The 21120-nt window shown below is 34.2% G+C and overlaps 2 protein-coding genes across 3 annotated transcripts in view; both read right to left on the bottom strand.

Annotated features, from left to right (window-relative positions):
* Positions 1 to 21120, bottom strand: part of LOC128994149 (elongation of very long chain fatty acids protein 7-like) — a 48770-nt gene that overhangs the window by 8225 nt on the left and 19425 nt on the right. The window contains exon 1 of one of the 2 annotated variants that reach the window (XM_054418472.1): positions 4408 to 4459. The exons of the other annotated variant lie outside the window; for it this stretch is intronic. The gene's annotated coding sequence lies outside the window, so the exon portion shown is untranslated. Of the gene's footprint in view, positions 1 to 4407; positions 4460 to 21120 lie in introns of those variants that run through there. 2 annotated transcript variants of the gene reach the window in all.
* Positions 6958 to 8134, bottom strand: LOC128994150 (ATP synthase mitochondrial F1 complex assembly factor 1-like). The gene has a single exon (XM_054418473.1). The coding sequence runs from the start codon at positions 7937 to 7939 to the stop codon at positions 7076 to 7078; it is 864 nt and encodes a 287-aa protein (XP_054274448.1). The 5' UTR covers positions 7940 to 8134; the 3' UTR covers positions 6958 to 7075.

The raw sequence follows: 21120 nt of genomic DNA, 5'->3' as shown, positions 1-21120 counted from the left end.
GGAAATAAAGTGCTAAATTTTAATTTTTTAGGGTCAAAAATGGTAAAAACCAATTTTTGCCCAATTAACCCATGTTCCCATAGTCCTACCATGCTGGTTCGCAAACTCGTTTGAATAAATGCAGGTTTACACGTTTGTACCAAATTTCATCAAAATCGGATGATTTTTGCGCTATTGAACACATATATACAGGGTGACAAAAAAGTCTGGAAACGGCTTAATATCTTTTTAACTAAATCCGTTAGAAAATTCAAACCTTTCACATTAGCTTATATGTACAGTATGAAAACTACTTTTTGAAAGCATTACCATTTTTTTACCTTCACCAGGGGACGGCCCATGAGGTACATTATCTTTAATGTAATCTTAGGTTGATATGCACATCATTTTAAAGGTATGGTCAAGTGGAGTTCATTGCCAGAAACCGGGTATCAAAAGGTTCATCCGTTACGAAATGGCGGCAGTCCAAATTTCTTGCGGAAAATACCTGCACAGGCCTTAGTATTGGTAAATAAATACTCGTATTAAACATTAGCTTGAGAGCTGAAGTTGTATTTTAAAGTCAACTAGCTCATAGACTAAGTTTATTCAATCTTAAAAACAAATTTAACCGGTTTTCAGATTTCCCGGCTAATGTTGACTACGGTATGAGTATTTACCAATACTAAGGCATGTGCAGGTATATTCCGCATTAACTTTCGACTGCCGCCATTTGGTAACGGATGAACCATTTTTGACGCGGTTTCCGGTAATGAACTCCACTTGACCAGACCTTTGAAATGATGTGCATATTAACCTATGCTTACATTAAAGATTGTGTATCTACTCCTCGTGGGCCGTCCCCTGGTGAAGGTAAAAAAATGGTAATGCTTGCAAAAAGTAGTTTTCATACATATAAACTGATGTGAAAGGTTTGAATTTTCTAACGAATTTAGTTAAATAGTTATTTGTGTAACTAGTGGTGAAAGTGGCACTTTGCTGCACACGAGAGCAATGTTTACGCACAAGCCGCAGGCGAGTGTGGAATGATCTCGAGTGCAGCAAAGGCCTTTTTCACTCGTGTTACACATTATATTTTTCCTACAGTCACTATAAAGCCTATAAATAATTAGTCTTTCAAACACTATGCAACACGTTTTTAGGTTCAGCTGGAAACACAAATGGTGCCCTAGAGAAAGTAGTACCCGCGGTCCATATCACTCCGCTATTTTTCCTCGACAAGAAATGTGCTCCGCGTTTTGATAATATAGTTCCGTATGTTTTTGTAATTTGAAGTGGTTTCCGCGCCTAAAAAAAAAATGCTTAAAAGGTATTTTCTTGTTTATTAAGATCGTAGGAAGGTTTTAAAAACGTTTAAAAGAAAAGTCCAGAAAGTTCAGAAATACCGAAACTATAAACACGAAATGACAGGTTAAATCGTAGTTATAATAGTCAATCAGCTGCTCATAGTATAATTATCTTCAAGTGTTGCCAACCTATTTCCAAGCGTACACGGATTACGTGCATAATGGAACCACGCTGTTTTGTGTTGTTTCGTTGGAATCCTGATGTGCGGCAAAGTATAAACCGTACGGCAAAGTATAAACCGTACGGCAAAGTATAAATATGCAGCAATTAGCAGCTTTCTGTACTATAAACAGTACAAGGAAGCCAACTTTGTCGGGTGACTGTAGGAAAAAGATATTGAGCCGTTTCCAGACTTTTTTGTCCCCCTGTATATATGAATTTGATCGGATGGTGTTTTTGGTCTCTAGGGACCTCAAAACGAAAAAGTAAATCAGTCCTGGGTCCAGGTCTTACCATGAGTAATATGGTAATAGCTTTATTCCCTATATGAGAAATTCACTAAAACTGCAATAGTTAGAAATATGCAGTTTGCGGGAATCGTCTAAATACTTAGGGGCCACAATTGTTGTGAATTTAATGTGATGTTCCCATTCACCCCCTTTCTCCCCCTACCCTTAACTTAAAATGTTTAAATTGCAAGGTACCCCTTTAAACATATCAAATGTGAGGGCATGAAAAAAGAAAAAGAATGGCGCAAACTAGAGAATTTTACGTCAATCCTATCAAAAGTTATGGCAGTTTAAAATTTGAATTTTTTGTCCGCTTTTAAAAACGGTAAGAGATAGCAAAGATTTGAAAGAATTTTCAAGGTCAGGAATTACGTTTTGTACACAACGTACAAAAGTGTTTTGTAAGCGTTTTCCGAAAATCGTACTCCTTCACCTTTAAAAATCGCCCTACTCCTATTAAAATTTCTTGGATTTTTTTTTGAACAAGTATTTTTTTATGTGTGACTAGCTGGTATACTTGTTCAATAAAAAAACCGTAAAAAATCGGAGAAATTTTACAAATTTTAGAAGTAGGCCGATTATGATTGGATAATGTTGTATTAATAGTCAAAAGTTTAAGTCACTAGAGGAGTATAAAAATGTTTGACTTTCAAATGCGTCGAAAATGTAAAATAGTACACAGAAATTTTCTTGAATGAGACAAATTTCCTCAAAATGAAACTTTTTTTTATTGTAGTTAAAAACCAACACCATTTCAAAAGTTTGCTTTGTATGTACATATAACCCATGGTTTTAAAATCCAAGGACAGTTGTTCTGAAACTGAAATCGTTTTAGAACTTTAAAGAAATTCTATATGAAAACTTGAGAATCAACTAGGTATTCTCTTATTCTCAGAGACAATACAAAGGAATTAACATCTTTAATAGTATATTTTCTGAAAATAGAAGTCAATATATTAACTTAGCAAAAAGTGAAAAATTAAAGTGGAAAGCCTCAGCATATAGACAAAGGAATGCATTATAGTACTTTTTATGAATCAATAAAAATGAATGAGAAGAAACCTTGATTTTTGACAGACTTCAGTACCGGTACTAAGATGAACGATGATTGAGATCTACTTGCTAATGATCAGATTTGTGAATCGTTCAGTTTAGCCATTAACCTTACAGGACCTTCCGTTGCAAACATTAGCCGTTAATCACCTGGACCTGTTGATGATCCAGGCATGTTTGGCAGATATCTTGCTGACGTCAAAGTTGGCATTCGGAAAAATTAGGTACTAACCAACAAAGAAAATTGTAAATGAGCTTTTTCCAAGATTTGTTCTTTGGTTGTTTTCATATTTGGAATTGCAAAGTTGAAAAATCTTGGTAAACTACAGTCTAAAAAATGATCCATTTGAAAATAACATTATTGAAATCTTTGATAGTGTTATATGGGAGTGACAATATTTTTAGCAACAATGCTAAAGAAATTAAATTCTTTGAAATTTCTTTGGGAGTCCACTGTACAAAAGTTTATCTTATTGATTGTGATTCATGTATTTATAATCCTTTTTGAATTTAAGGAATAAAGTTGTTACTCAAAGTAATCTGACACTGACACTTTATAATCTGAAGTACTCTGTAGTCCGGCGCACCTCCGGCAGTTCAATTCAATTCAAATACCGTCACATAGACGGAACAAAACAAGCCTGGAGTGAAATTAATCCTCTTCCTTCTGTACTATTCTCTGTATCCACTTGTCTCTGGCTGTATGTACCAATAATCGTGTAATCGTGATGTAATATTATATCACATACCTAAATCATATAAGAAGCATGCAGGATTATATAGGTTTCAAAGTGAAGTTGAAAGAATTTTTGATACAGAGAGCACTTTATTCATTTGATGACTTTTTTAACTTTAGAACACATAATAGATCTCAAAATTTAGAAAACAGCAACTTGGAGTAGTGTGTTCAATAATGTCCTACCGGTCGATCATGTTGATTGTAGCCTACTTGTTCATGTCTATTTGTGTTCATTGTTTGACACTATTCATGTAAATATGTATTTACAAATAAATAAAGATCTTTTGATTTGATTTGAAGATGTAAATTTGTTGAAATAATTTATGATGTCGGTAACTGTCTGTCGAAATCATAAAATTTTATTTCATTATGGATGAGATTTAAAAAAGCCTAAATTTTATCTACACAAACATAGGTTAAAGAGAGGCTAAAACAGTTCTTGCAAGGTTTGAGTTAACTCGATTACCGGTACTGTATTGTATATACTACTGTCAAATGTACTACATATAGGCTTACTTCTGATATACTTGTAATTAGAATATTGAATCTACAACATCATGAGTCTAATAGGAGTAAAGATTGACGAAAATTGTTTATTCGGGTAATAAGAAAAAAACACATAGGTACTCAAAAGTGTTTTTATGGAGCCGATTTTACTTGATTTTATTGGAATTAGCTGATGTAGCATTAGCATGTGTCTTGAGTGTACATTAGCGTAAAACTTTAAAATTTTACAGACTTATACCACTGTCAATGAATGTGACGAACACTATAGAGAAATAATTTACTCTAAAAATATATAAATGTAATTGCACTTACTCTTATTGCGGTGATTACACCAAATATACACTTTCATTGCGATCAATACGGAGCTATAGAAGTGACATGAATGATACACGGGAGCTTCTGATGTTATCAACACATGAAGATACGTGTTCCCTTTTATTTGCTAATATGAAGAAGGTTGATAACACGAACAGATAGGTGTAGAAAAATGTATACTACCACAATTTATCAGACTACTCTGCCAATTTTCCTCATAAACCCATAAGAATGATTTTCCTGTCTTATTTGTTTAGGTGTGTGCATCTAAAAAATATCTTAAAAACACAACATTCTCTCAAATCAGCTATTTTTTTAAACATTATAACAGCATAAACTACTTTGAATTTGTAACTGTATAACAAACTTTATAACTTTTTAACAAATAGTGAGCAGTGTGCAATTTAATATAACTATATTTTTGAGTGAAGTGAATTGAACAATTTAACATTAGACAACAATTTCAAAATTTTTTATTGGACTTTAGAGTATGTGAACGGTCTGCTACATAAAAGTTCTTGATCATCAAGAACAGGATGCAAAAAGGAACTGAATGTGTAATCGACCAGTTTTATTTCAATTATGAGACGCATTAAATTAAAAATCCTGGTACAGATTTTTGTAAAGAAGAAACAAGGTAAGCTAGTTAAAAATCTAGACAGAACCGCTTCAATAGTGTATTAAATGTATTTTTGAAGATTATCACTATGATTGATTTCACTTTGATTTTTCACTATGATTATAATCATACTGTATTATAAAAACATATTTTAAAATCTGTTATGATTTTATATATCTGCGACCTATACTACTCACCATTCGACTACAAGTGGTAGAATACAATACCTAATTAGGTCTGAATAGAAAAGAAGTTCTAAGAGTTATTTCCACAATCTCTAGTGGTGGTTATTGCTTATTGAAAATTTGAAAGTTTCACTGTCACTATTAATTTAATTTTTGTGTATGATGTAATGCCTCTTGTTCCTAAGTGGACTAGGCCAATTTCCCTTTCAGGTAGTTGAGGTAGTGCATTTTTAATACTGTACTAAATTATTTAAATGACAGAGGTGCAATGCACTACCGACTAACTAACAACCCAAGTGTTAACGGCCAGAACTACGTCGCCAAAATCGGTTACAACTATTAGCATTATCTGTCCCAGCTCTTATATGTGCACTCAATGGTACTAATTATCCATTTGTTTCCAGAAATATACTATATATTTCATTTAGGAGTATGTTTCATTATTAGGACCAAAAGTGGCATTTCAAGTTTCATGTGCAAGGCAAAGCCGAACACAGGAAATATAATCTCACAATCGAGGCGAAGCCGATGCATGTAAGAGTTTTTTTTTCACGTATGAGGCAAAGCTGAGGCCAAGAATAATGGAGCAAGTGCTGGAAAATCACACAAACAGAATATGTTTCATAGCAAACCTTCATAACAACTTAAAAATCAGAAGTTTCAAGGATAGGCTATGATTATTGTGCAGTTTTCATTGTTGGTGACAATCACTTCTTCGTTTGGTTTAGAATTTTTTTCAATAATCCACATCTTATTTTAGTTTTAGACCACCCTTGATCATTTAAAAACCTATTTCACAAATATAGTTTCATGATCATAGATTTCTTAGATAACTTAAATACATTATGCCTACTGTAATAAATAGGCCTATCTATTCACTTAGGCCTACTTTATTCGGTTTTGTACTTTGTACCAGTTTGCAAACTTTCTGTATTTCTCTTCATATCTTTCCCCTGATTTCACTGGCGTAAGGTTATTCAGTAAGGCCTATCACTGAAGCTTTTTTTTTATCATGAATCATCCGGAATACTATACATATGTTGGCAATTTCAAACATGCACTTTGCTAAAAACACACAAAAACAAACTAATGCCTGTTTCCGTAAATTACATTTAGATTGAGCAGTACTTTGGTATTATACGGAGGCCTCTCTTATGGGACAGCACGCAGCTGCGGTTATGTTAGGTTGGGTTATTATAAATAGAAAGTTATAAAACTTATCTGGTTTAATCGTTCAATTCACAACAAAACGAGGAAAGCCCTACAAACAAATTTATGATAACCCAGCCAAAAATAACCCCTGCAGCGTGCTGTAAAATAAGTGGCCTCCGTATCATACCAAAGTACCGATTGAGCAACAATGAAAATAGCTGATTTAAAAATCATTAAAATAAACCTCAACAAAACACTAACTTAGATAGCCTAGCGTGTGTAGTGGGAAAATAGAGAGAGCAAATCGAGAGCTAGGGTAAGAAAATTTAAAGCGGCGTTTTTCCTTCGCTCTAAAATAGAGTTAGCTCTAAACAACTAAGTTATCCTAACTTTCTTTGATATTAACTGTTACCATATCAGGCCTACTTTCAGTAGGCCTACGAAGTGATGAAAAAATATTTGATGGCTGATATAATTTGATGACACAGATTGTATGAAACAGTGTTGTCGTAGCCTAGGTAGGCCTATTTTATGTGAAAATCCTACTTAAAGATAGAAGGATGGAAGGAGTGTGAAAATAAAAACTGACCATTTAACTTAAATCATAGATTTATAACTTTTCTCATAAAAAATGACAAGGTTATTCCATAAGTTTTGATTGATAGGCCAAAACTCCATCAAGTCCAAGGATCTGGGCAGTTTACTAACCTTAAAATGATAAGGTTTCCAAGTTAGCAATCAGGTCCATATGTTTGAAATCTTCTGGACTGTGAGTAAATCTTTCTAAAAGTCCTGTCCTCTTCTCATTTTCTTCGCCATAGTACAACTGCAATTCGTTAGCTAGGCACTGAGCTTCTACGACAGTTAAAATATCCTTATTGAACTCTCCTTTCATAAGAACTATATCTTTGTGATCTTTTAAATCTGGATAATAGATCATTGTTAAGCATTCTGGAGCATTTTCTTTGTGCGTTTGATAGCTTATTAGGGGTGTGAAATGAACTTCATTCCCAGCAAACTGGCACATGATGAATTCATAGCCTTGGTCTCTAGGTAGAGGCAAAACGAATATGGGGAATTTTTCTCCTCGACTTTGAATTAACTCAAACTTAGCCACAGGAACTGAAGCAGCAATGCAATCTTTGTTTTTATGATATTCAATCCATATATCTCTAATTTCATCAGCAGACTTTCCTTCGATTAACTCTGTCTTCATAACATCAGAGAGCAGTTTAGGTTTAGTAAATGGTACAGATCCAGCTTTTGCTTTACCTGGTAATCCTGCCATGGGTGTAGATTTTGAAATGTTGTCTTGTTTCTTAGGGGTTTTCCTTTCTTCATTTTCCTTCAATCGAGCCATAAATTCCTCAGGAGAAGTTTTCTGTAGCTGTGCAATTTTCTCTGCATATTTATCAAAGTATGGGTTGTTTTGAAGTTCTTCAGCTGCTCGTTCGAGATTCATGTTTGTGGTTGAAAGTCCTCTTGCTAATAGTCCTAGACAATTTACCGATCTACTCCCTTGTTTACTGAACAATATTTGCTTATTCAGTGCACTTTTCACAACTTTAAACATATCACTAATTAAAGAGAATTTCTTATAACCTGGAAACTTGTACTGTAACAAAACAAGTTGGAAGGAAAGGACAGCCGACAGCCGCAAAGCAAGCAAAAGCAAAACAAAATGGAATGGAATGGAAATAGAAAACAAGCAGGCTGCAGACGACGGTCAGCTGTTAAGAAAATAATTTAAGTCCAAAGGCTGACAAAATGTCCATAGACTGCTCAAATATAGTGAACACAAGGGTTGAATATAATAATATATATGAAACAAATCTGAAAGTTAACTAATTTCTCAAATTTTGCTAAGAAAACTATTAATAGGTTATGGGTATCTAACAACAGATAATATTTTTACGCTGTCGCTGTACTTTATTCAACTGACTGAGGTTGAGCCGCTCGCTTCGCTACGTTTCCTTTTGCCGCTTGCTGCTAGCGACTCTGGTGTCGAGAGTCGAGACTTGTAATGTTTCGGTTGGCCTTGGCTTCTTCTACTACCAGGTTGCAGGGCTTCTCGATAGAATGAGCCACTAAATCGTCGAAATAACACAGTCAACACAGTATGTCTCGTCTCCTAAACTTATCATACTGTTCCTACTATCTAAGTCGATCCTTCCCTTCTCTTAATTTTTTATTAGGCCTGCATTTGTATAAAACTAGATTTAATATACATTAAATCAATTATATATTAACTCTATTAGCTATCTATTAATAAAATAATCATGCAAATTTAATTTTTCCCCAGGCCACTAGTTTACCAATCTTTCAATACCGTAAGTAAAGTTTCAACCGAAAATCAAGTAAAGTTTTTACGCAAAGTAATGGTTAAAAATAAAGAGCTACCGTACTTGTAATTTCAATAAAATGTTCATAATTTTATATCGACTGGTCTATGAATTAATTATGACTAGCATATATAATAAACATCAGAAATATGTAATCTAAAAATTATGCTTTTAATAAAAAGGTGTTTTTTGTGTAAATTCTTTATTAAGTAAGGTGTCAACACTTCCCTGTAGTATATCCTGATTGATCAGATTTCGAACAACACTTCAAAATACGATAACTTAGTTTACATTTTAATTCGCAATTCTATTTGCAATTTAATTTGCAATGCAATGATTTACATAGGCCCCTAATATTCTACATGGCTGTTTACATGCGGTTGCTGTACATCAAAGAAATATCGGACAAAATTTGTATGCATTTAACATAAATCAAATTTATGTTTATTAAAAAATAAACCTAAAAGTTAAAAATTAAATTAAATTGGACTTAATAATTAAGTGAGACCTAAGTGAAACCCGTCGAAATCAGCGATAACTGTTAAGGTTTTATGCAAAATCGTCGATTAATGATAAATAACTCTATTTTTTGGAACAACTTGGGTTGTTCGTGATTCAGCAGCGTGAGCGTGCTTTAGGTATGTCCGATCTTAATAATCAATAACTAGATCAAAACATAGGATAACGTATTTAGAATTGAGTAAATATATCCAAAATATCCAAAATAATTAAATTCTATAACCGAGAAAATCAGTTTTATGTTTTTTGATAGAGTAATGCAGTATTTAGAACTTAACTGATTCAAACGATTTCAATTGAAGTAAGAAAAAAATCTAATTTATGTTTTTTGGTTGAATTAAAAGGTAGGTGGATAAATAAAGGATGATGCTTAATGGCAAATCTGTGAGTGCTTACCTTTGATTTAAGATCAAAATCATGAAAATTGGTCGGGTAGTAGATAGAGCCATACGAACTCGGAAAAGAAAAACCATAAGAAATTTACAAGGAGGAAGTTGCTTTTGTGCACCATAACTCGAAAATATACGTCAGATAAACGAATGCCGATGCTTTATGGCAAATCTGTGAGTGCATACCTTTAATTTAAGACCAAAATTAGAAGAGCCAAATCGACTCGGAAAATAAAAAAAAAAAACAATATTTTTTTTATATATAGACAATTGGTAATCTATAGAATATTCAACTACATAAAGTATAGATAGGTGGAACCATTTTGGGACCTAATTAAATGAGTTGGTTAAGTGCAACAATAAACTATCACTGGTGACAAACACTACTGTCCCTATATTCAATGCTTATAATCAGCTGTGCAGTTGACAACAGTGCCAACTGACGTAAGCAAGGCGAATCGACTGTCTTTTGTCTTTGTTACAAAAGTGACATTATCGTCGAATACTTTCTCTGTTACGTATTGGTTTGGTTCAATTATCCTAATTTGGGTTTACTTATTGGTATTATTAGGGAACAAAGAGAAATATAGTAATATAGTAGTTTACGCAACGATTGCGTAAAGATAGTGTTAAAGACACGAGTAGAAAAAAACTTCGACGAGTATCGTTAACATTACTACTTACCTACCACAGTTTTTTTTAAAGTTCGGATCTTAGAATTGAAAAGTGACCCATAACAGCATTGTTTACTTTCATAATAGCATAGTTTTACTCATAACAACACGGGTAACGGACCAATGAGATGAGGTTCAAGGATTGAAAGAGAATAAGTAAAATTGCAATGATTCAAACTTCAACTACATAATCAGCTGTTCAGTTGGATAATTTCAAACAGCTGCTGAAGAGTTATTTATCGTCCAAAAATATTTTTTCGAACACCGAATTGATTATAATTGAAATATCTAGTATACTGTGAAATTAGAAACGTTCTTTGTAGTTGTGAATTGTCCTCCAACGGAGTCCATGGAAGCTACCGGCCATCTTGGATTTATCCGACATAAGAGCAATGTTAATTTCGTTAATTTCAAACAGCTAATCTCAAAATATTTTTTTTTAACACCAGAGTGATTGTAATTTAAATATCTAGTATACTGTGAGATTAGAAATTTTATTTGTGGTACTTTAATTTGTTTACCAGTTAGAACGTCTAGGCTCCAAGGAATCTTAACGACAATCGTAGAAGTGTTTTAAGGCACTCGCCAAGGCTCGTACCTTAAATTTTCTACTCGTATTGTTATTAACACTATCTTTACGCAATCGTTGCGTAAACTACTATCACACGATCACTTTTTTTCGTTGGCTCTTGACTATTAATTAGCAAGATCATCCTAATAACGTGTATTAATTTGCTGTGACTTCAGTAAACAAAGCAATCTTTGAATTAGTTGTCACAATGCAGAAAATTAATAACAAACGTCTTTGAACGGTTTGTATCCGTACGATTGGAGAAATGTTGTACTGTATATAATACAGATATAATAGGAAAAATCAATTTTGTTTTACTCCGTATTCCTTAGTATCCTGTATCCATCCATACCCAACGCAATTTCGGTAATATCACAAAAACCCACGTATATTAGCAGTTAACTCCTCAACTACAATAGTCTTCAAGTGCCGACCACTCTTCAGCTCGCAGCTCTCCAGAAGACTTGAGAACTCCTTCAAAGATCATTTCACAACCATCGTCGTGCTCCTCTTGACATGGATACGCGGAACCCCGGGTGGCGAGGGGCGATGTACAGGTGGAAGTTGTAGAAAGCTCCTGGAGTGTCATGTCGACATCTGCCCTAGGATCTCATGGGGTGCGTTTCGACATAAGGATAATTGTGTGGGCAATTGTCACTGGTTGAGTAATGCAAAGGAAGAATTCGCGAGGAATTTGTTCTTTTGTCTAAAGACAATGAGTGATAGAGCGCCTAATTTAACCGGGTTGCAGGCACTGTTGCATTAAAGGTTGTGAAGAACAAACCAGCTAGAAGATCAAGAATTCTTTATATTTTATTTTTTAGTGTCTGCACCAGTGGCATTTAAATAAAGAAAGCATCAAACTCTTTTGAGCGTTCAAAACCTAGTTTGTAGTAGATGTGCCCAAAACAAGTCCAAAACTCCTAATTGATCCATTCCAAGCAAAAATAATTTCTTCGAAAATACGAATAAGGTTAGTTTTATCATTGAGCATCGCCTTTCATCTAATAGACATAGGTATTATTAATCGCAAAACGTTACCTGGCCTTGATCTAATATGAAAAACAGCTTACGACACGGATGGGCATTCACGTATACTATATTAGGTGTTATCAAGATGAGACGATAAGGCCATTGACAAATTCTGTGATAATATTATTGATGATGTCCCCACTCATGTTATCCGAAATATCCTAATATATTAGAGTTCAAATTAAGATATTCAGTTGTTTTCATCGTGTGTGGATTAAATTTTGATTGTGGTTTGTTGAATCGTACAGAAATTGTAAAGGAAATATTAACTCTATGGTGTCATTAGTTAATCATTTTATTTTAAATTTCATATGTTAGACTTACATGACAAACTTAGAAGTATAGTTAAAACACTTTATTTGCCTGTTTTTGCAACTATACGATTTTATTCTTTGAAAACACTAGTTTTCATCTTCAATTATAAACTTTACCTTTCCAGTTGATATGTCTGATATTTTTTTATTCGATACGTATTTACAAACAATGCTGATCATTCAGTTAGGCCTAATTCATTCTTGATTATTATTAATTTTAAATACCGGTAAGTCTTTTACTATTTGTTTACAAAATAGTAAAAAAAACTAAATAGTAAATTACACCAATATGTCTGCAACAATCAAACCACGAATATGATAGCTTTCAGAAAATTGCAAAATCTATTTCAGTAGGGAACAAGGCCAGTAGATGACCCGGTTCGGGATGATAAGCACTTAGTCGATTTTCAACCCAATAATTTCAAAAATCTTAATCATACATCATAAAGTCGACAAGTACAATTTCAAACCAAAACCCGGTTAGCTATGTCCTTAGTGTCCCAATCGCTATCATGTCCTGGATTTTCTTTGCAACAAAAATAACTTTATATTCCTAACTGAGCTTCTAAAATCCACATTTTCAAAAGTTTATAAATATGTAATTCATTGTGTAAATACTAATAATGATTTGAATCCAATATGCCATAAACATAAATAATGACAAATTGATATAATTCTTGCGAGATGAAATCTAAGACATTCACTAAGTAGAAGGTGCAACCACACGAGCCCCGTTGCAGGATGCAGAGCAAATAACAGGCCAGACTACGGATCATGACTTGATTATAAGTGGCAAATAACTGTTTTGGTGAGATAAGCAAAAACCACATAATCTCCACTCAGGACGATCTTTCTCGTGCATCTTCGTTTTCCTCTTTAGTTTCCGTTTCGTCGTGCCAACATAGTTGAGCGGCATTCTTGTGGTCTTTCAAGGACTCCTCTCAGGATATTATATACGCCTTTGCGAGTGTTGGTAAAAGAGACTAAACAAAATGGTAGATGTCGGATTAGCCTTCTAAAGCTGCCACAAACAATAGTGCATCGTGGTCTGACAATGGCAAGTACGAAAACTACTATGAATTCTACTTAGCCCTTTAACACCAAGAAAGGTTTGTGGTTTTTGTTTGTGTGTGTGTGTTTATTGTGTGTGTTTTTAAGTGTCTCACGTGACACATTTAACCTAACCATGTTCAATATTCATCCCTTAATATTAAAATAAAACCAAAATTAGACGTTCCTGAATCAAATAGTTTTCAAGGTATACAATAATTTAACACGGAACAACCCTAATATGCAATTATTTTGATCTAAAAGCAGACAATAACATACTGTTTACAAAACAAGTACCAAACAATAGATGGTTTACGTAAAAACAACTTCATAGTCATATTTAGCGGCTTCCGACAGGAATGCCCTGATTGTAGACTTGAATCGGTCGTTATTTTAGAGGTCGGTGACGAGCCGCGAGGGGGCGTGCAAACGTCCTTGACATTTGTCGCACATCAACACAATGGCCGGAAAATTTGCGGAAGGATTGTATTATAATCACTTAAAATCCACTTACATGTGCGTATTCCATTTTAGCTACGCTTTTAAGAACCAAAGCGACTTCAAATTCTACAGATCCTAAAATGTAGCTTATATAATTGAGAAAAATTCTTAAAAAGAATGATTGGGAAACTTAATCTTTTCCCTTAGCAGTGACGTACTATGTGTACACAGTTGATGCGAATCATCTTTGTAGCTTTGATTACTGATTTCGATCAGCTGTTTATTCAACTTGATCGTTTATTTAAAACCCAATGATAAGAGACGCCTATGTTCATTTTCGAACCACCCAAAACTACTAATTTTTTTAAGGATCAATCCGGCAACCTTGTAGTCGATAGGCAAGCACTTAACAACTCAAGTGCCCAGCTATATGTTAAAAAATATATTCTTTTCAACAACATTGTTGTTTATCAGGAATGCAAATTTAGTTTTACAGCCGTGTGAGCTATATCAAATTTTGATATTCAATATGCGTTGCAGAGCCCCATCAATACTAAAGTCGTTTCACTTTACCTCATACTGGATGTGCCAAACTGTTTCGCGCAGTCGATGTTTGTTTTGTAACAGAAGTTGAGAATAAGTCGGCCGAGGTTAATAAGCGGATTCCTAGCGACTGTCACGAAGTGACGAAAGAGTTTAAGCCTACTAGGCGAAGACGGCTCGATACAACTGCCTATCAAGGTTCAATTGAAGGTCGGGGTTGATGTGTTTATGTCATATCGAGTTTTCAAGTTTATTAATTAAATATAGAAAAATGTATGGTTACACTCCTAACACAAGCAAGCACGAAATGTAATTGGGGAGGGGGCGATAATCGTCGAATGATATTTACTTGGCTTGATACATTTTTAGATAAAGGAGTACGATGTTATTGTGATTTCTCATCTTGACAGGACTGCTGTTTTGAGAATAAGCACGAAAGATTAATAAACACGAAGCTATTAGATTATAGAATGATTAATCTCATGTTTCAGATACATTTCCTTGATATCAATACATGTAATTGTGATTGTTAACCTTCAATTACAGCAGTCCAGTCTATTGCAACCAAAGAAAACATAAACACATTGTTCAAATGAGGTGCAAGATAATCCATTTGAGATAGTAGAATCTCCATCTGTAGTAATTGAAGCAGTGAATCTAAGTAATTGTTTTCACAGACAGGCAATTTAAATAATTCTGATCGGCAAATCGATGGTAGTTTGTCATTGTCCGGTTTAGTACAGTAATAGTTCACTGGCCTCACTGGTATCGTGGTCTTCAGAGTCGAGTAAAATCATTTGCATTTATAATAAATGCTATCCATGCAAATGTAATGTATGGTAGTTTCTGTTTGTGCAGGCAAATTCGTCAGAGTTGATTCCGAAAAAAGATTGACTTATTGGGATTGCAGATCCAACAACTTTTTACATTCTGGATTTTGTCAAAGCACACCTTAAAGATTTTAAATAAAAAACAGTGGGTTAAGCCGGGCTTAAGCTATTTTGTAAGTTCTCAAAAATAACTAAATATACTTTGAAATTTCCTCTACCGCACTAGACTTTTTATGAGGGCATTTTAATCATTTATTTTTAGTTGACAAAACAAGAGAATCTGTTAGTTTTTCAACTTAGATCTAATTGTTTTAGCTATTAGGTTGTGAGATGATTAGGTGAAATATGAGTATGATCTATTTGTGACACCACAAGATTCTATCTCCATACTATATATTTAAATCTAACTACATTTTCGAATGTGTCAGGATTGCTGGTAAACATATTGTTTGTCCAAATGCTATGTTTATCCAAACCATAGCATTGGTAAAAGATTATAACTAGTTGTTAATCGTTAATGTTCCAATCACGGTCCAGCAAAGGATTTCGTTTCACCTTCTTGACCGCTTGTTTTTTTTTTTTTTTTATACACTCTTGTTCAAATCCACTCTTTCACTTTCGTTCACCATTTCACTCTATCTTGTGTGTTCTGTCCTTTATCATCCTACCTTCAACCCAAATATCTCTCTCCATAACGTTTATGTTCAAGTGTTCCTTAGTCCTCTGCGGTTTCCTGGTATCTGATTTACAAAGCCATTTCAAAACACCTATCTTCAAAGGATCGTAAAGGAAATTAGATTTCGGTATTACGAAAGACAAAGACTCTTGTAGGCGTTCCCGTGCTTAACAATGCCTCGTGCGCAACGCTACAACACTGCCGCAGTACCGCGCCGGCGCCGTGGCCAACCGATTGGTCATATTTTGGAGTTGCGCAACAGAATTTGACAAAAGTAGCGGAACGCATCGCCAGGCTAGTTCAGTAGTTCATTGCGTGGGGTCGTTGGTGCACTGCAGGCTTCAACTAGGTTCAAATTAAATAATTTCTAAAAATATAATGTTTTAAACTAATTTAGTTGTATTTATAAAAGCTTAGAGCGAATCAAAGGTAGTGTTTTCTTAGTTGTGTATTTTCCTCCTTTCCCGATCTTCATTTCTGTTTTGAAAATTGTCTGCGCTTTCTTTACCAATTCTTAAATCTTCCATTAGGAAATATTCATAGCACCCTTTTGATAACTGGGCCTTTTACAGTAGTTTGATTTTCAATCGTAAATGTTGTGTTTTTTTTAGATCCAGTGCCTTATTTGTATGCTTTTTCATGGTATATTGAATTGATGACGTACGGGATATGATATAAAAGTCGTAGAGAAACCTATATGTAAATTGTAAATAATATTTTCAGTCGTTGGCTAGATACAAAATGTTTCTGAATTCTGATTTGTCAAATCTATACTCATTGTGTCCATTGTATCCATAAGTGTAAAATGTTCTATATCAAACAGCACTTTTATCCAAACCACGGGAGAATAGACTTCGATTTTATCAGTAATATTCATTCTTGCACTTCCTAGTCCACCCCTTTCTTTTCTGCAAATCTGCACACTTGTCACACAAAGGCGGCAAACTGTAGAGCAATGTTTGGCAAATATATTATTTTATAACGCACAAGAGAGTCACTAGGTGACCACGAACACGTGGTGGCTGCTAGATGCAGGACAATGACCACGACTTTACCACAAGGTCAATGCTGTAAACACTGCATTTCACTCTCTCAGCCGAGTCCCATCATCCGCGGAGACTTCAACGCCGGTAGATACCGATGGCGCGGGCAAGTGGTTACAGCACAGGGCTTCTCTACTGAAGGCTTCGGTTCATGTCCAGCGAATCGCCAGTTGCTTTTAGTTACGTGAAGGAGTACCCGTGGGTTTGAGCCCAACTGAAGCTCAACTACTTCAGTAGCCTATAAATGATATTAAAATACTTTAACCTCGTAGCCCTTCTTTTAGATGCGACGCATATTTTTTGTAAGTGCTTATTTATTGGTGACTATGTTAAGCACTTAATATTGGGATGATCTGTGTAGCTTTTTTAGGTCTACTAAGATAGGCTTTGTCAAAATTTAAGATTAAAGTTATTGATTCCAACTATTTGATTAATACAGTACAAAAATGATTCTATTTCACACGTGCGTAAAATATGCAACAATAAAACTGATTAAATTACGAAAAATCTTCTCCTTTAAATTAAATAACAATTTAGCCATTAAATTAAAGATTACGCAACACGAGTTGCATTTCGTCACAAATATAATTACTTGGAATAATGTAACAGAACACTAAATAAAACCGCGGCTAGGAAGTGACTGTGTGACACTTTCACTCCATACAACATGTAGATTCATCGTGTTGCCAAACATTGAGATTACAACGCTCTTAGTTGTTACTTTCTAATTCGATTCAAGCAACAATTTCGTTTAAGAAATCGATCTAAATCTGTGTTTCGTTTGTATATGATCGAAATAGAATACTTCCCATGGACGATTGAAACCGTTCGATAAGTGGGTTAAAACTGGTAATTCTACGTGGTAGAAACATTTCAAAAACATAAAATAAATTAAACATAAATGTTTAGAAATAAACCCTAACCCGAAACAACGGGTTTGTTAAAGGTTAGTCTCTTTCTCGTATTTCAATGAATGTCTTCATCTAGTAGTTAAATAACAAATAATATGTTTCGTGAGCAAATTAAGATGAGTTTTTCAATCTAGGTTCCGCATATTTTGAGACCATAGTTGAATCTTTATGGATTAGTTGGAGTCCATTTTAAGAGTAGTTATTTCGAGGTTGTAGTGTTTTTTTTTTATGTTTACTACTTGATTTGTCTTTTGACCCGCTGTAAAACTAGTGTAACTGAATTCAAAAGTCTATTCATGACCTATTGCTTGTTATCTAGTATTTCAACCAAAGGGTAAAAAATCTTACAACCTACCTCAAAATAAGAGTACAACATTTAGTCGTAATTAGCACACTCAAACTTTACCAACGTGAAACAAAAAATGAATTCAAAACCAGGATGTCCGCAACTTTTTTACAAGTTTGGCCATATGTTGACCAACAAACTTGCTACTCGCAACTTTAGTGGTCTAAGGTCAAGTTACGACCTAACGTTTAATTCCAAGGTGAAGACTTCGCGTCCGGAAACGCCAGCCCGTCCGGACCACCTTGGCTTTCAGTGTCCGGTTTTCGCTGTTTACGCATTTTGTTTCAAGTTTTGTTTTTCTTTTGTGTAACCTGAAAGTTTGGATCATGACAGCTTGTCACAGAGAGTGGAACGAGGGCAATATGCAAGTGAAGATCTAAAAAATTTGCAATAGTGTTTATGTATTATACATTTAAACCTTTATTTTACCTATGTGAGTAGCTAGCTTTGCATTTTACTCGTTGTAAAAGATAACCACCGCACCGTTGGTATTCTCAATCTTTTACATTTATTTGTTTCGTGTGTTACAAAATTTAATAAAATAATATAATTAAAATAAAATAATAAGTCTGTGAATTTTTCAATTATCGCAATTAATGTTTCCCCAATATATGTCATCTACACCATTACGTCATAAATGCTGTGCCACGTCTCTCAGTTATGTTTCAATCCCTAGCATGCCATTTCAATCCCTAGCAGAGTTTTAAAAGTTCTTTTTACTATAAAACCGTTTACATTTTTACAAAAAGAAAGACGTGTGTACTTTGCTGTACTGTATTTATAGTAAAGTTTGTAGATATAGGAGTCTTTAAAGATTTCAAACTTCAAATTTACAATATACAATTTCGCAAGATTGTCACGATCACCACACACCAGGATATTTTAGCACAGATTGCGTACACAAGTCAATTATGGTTGTGCATTAATATGATTAATTTATGTTTAGTAATCTGTTACTTGAAATCCATTAAAAGGCTTTTAAGATTGTTCAAATCACTAAACAATGGTCAACTCACCGTTCACTAATTACATTTTTCTAATAAACTATTCTAGAGGTTAGATTAGGTTATGTTAGGTTAGGTTTGGTAAGGATTACGTTGGCAATTACCATAATTACCATAATTACCATAATTACCATCCTCTTGACCGATGACCATTTCTGGATAGGTCGCGTCAGTAATGATACAAATATCATTTATTGAAATGTATACGGTATTTAATACGGTATTTAACCTGTAGAATAGTAATTTTGCTGAATAATCTGGAAGGCAAACCTAAAAAAATGGAACTTAACTAAATTTAACAGATATTAAGTGCAAAACACAGTTACCCGGATCGTTAATACTTCAGAGGGCGAGTTTATTTTATTTCAAAAGTTACGGTTCTAAATATATTAACATGATGCACACTTTCCAACGTTTTAGGCAATTGAGGGAAAATAGCTACGATTGAGAAACTGACTGAGATTGCGCTAATGTCGACTAAGTTTGACTTTCTTGTTGGAAATTATATCACTTCTATGTCCCAACTTCACAAGTTGCGCTCTGAGAGAAACTTGTGCAAAATAGAGAACTCTATGAGATGACTTTTGTTGGGAAACTCTATGAGTTAAATCCAGACTTATTTTGATTAATTTGTACTAGAGGTCGTCCATTGGTCGAAAATTCGACAAAAAATAGTTACAGACTTCTCTATTTCTTCCCGCGCTTTAAATAAAACATGTAATTGGAATTTGTTTCGATTTTCTTTTTCTGTTTGTATTTCGTCACCATCATGGCAACCCATAAGGCCTGTGTTAATTTTTGAAGTTTTCAAATTTATTTTTTGTGCTTAATTTTAACTTATAGAGGAATCCTGCACATCTACAGGAAAATTTCTTTCTAACAGTATGGGTGGATTTTCCCTGCAATTCACACGAGCTGAGAGAAAAGGTTTTAATGCTTGAGAAGAAACATGCTTGCCTATTAATGTATAGATGGACTAATACTTCAATGCCTATAGTCAACTGTATTTATCATGTTTGCCTATGAATAGAACATACTTTATGTACAAAGCTGGCTTAGTATCAAAAAATTAAACAAAACGGCAGTAGCACACTCTATGAACAAGTCAAATGGTTAAGTCAATGGTTACACTTACTAAGATACATGCGAAAATACTTCAACCACGTCTATATCTATTATCTCCTACAGCCACAAAGATTTTCGTGAATTGTGATTCGATCTTAACACAGTTATACTATCAAGAGTCGGGTTTTATAACTGGCTACAACTTTAGGATTGGAACTATATGTCTATTTTACAGTAGGCTATATTCAATTATGATTTAAAACTGATTAACTATACAACTATTTCAAAATTGCAAAGCACAGCCTGCTCTAGTTGATTTTTTGCCAACCCGTCAGTAACTCTCGGGTGTGATTGTGTGAAGTAATCCTTACACGCAAGCCACTTCGTTCTACTTTTACGTATTTGGGATTAACTTGGAAAATACAACGAAGTAGAATTCCCTACGAGATTTTTTAATGATTTAATGAAAAACAAAGACCCAATTAGGAAACAATTTGTCACATCCGATTTCTACTTTCAAACTGAACTGGTGCAACATTTCAACATAGATTTGAAGTGTGTGACGAACCCGTAATTGCTAGGCAAAAAGTAAAAATTGCTTATTTTTTATGAAGCAAGATTCAATAGGTCCTGCATGTAAGAAAATATAGTTTTTTGTTTTTTTTTAAGTTGGACGAAAAATTCAGAGATATATAATTACGTTTAATTTTAATCAAAATTATTTTCCTGCAGTCACCCGACAAAGTGGGCTTCCTTGCACACATTACAGTACAGAAAGCCTTACTTTGGTGCACACCAATATTCCAACTAAACAACACAAAATGGCGTGCTTTTATTAGGCACGTAATCCGTGTACGCTTGAAAATAAGCTGGCAACACTTAAAGATATTACGACTACGATCAGCTGGTGCAGCGTTTCCCATTTCGTTCAATGTTTGGATTTATCCTAACCTAAAAACGTGTTGTATAGTGTTTGAAAGTAATAATTATTTATATGATTTATA

This window comes from Macrosteles quadrilineatus, unplaced genomic scaffold, assembly GCF_028750875.1.
Source record: "Macrosteles quadrilineatus isolate MER2022 unplaced genomic scaffold, UCM_ALF_1.0 Scaffold_5__1_contigs__length_97177068, whole genome shotgun sequence".
In the NCBI taxonomy this organism is placed as follows: Eukaryota; Metazoa; Arthropoda; class Insecta; order Hemiptera; family Cicadellidae; genus Macrosteles; species Macrosteles quadrilineatus.
Note: the sequence above shows the minus strand (reverse complement) of the source record. Positions and strands in the feature narration are given on the sequence as shown.

Bases quoted from the DNA above. Each gene is read 5' to 3' on its own strand.
- LOC128994150 (XM_054418473.1), bottom strand. From the start codon at position 7,939: ATGTTTAAAGTTGTGAAAAGTGCACTGAATAAGCAAATATTGTTCAGT.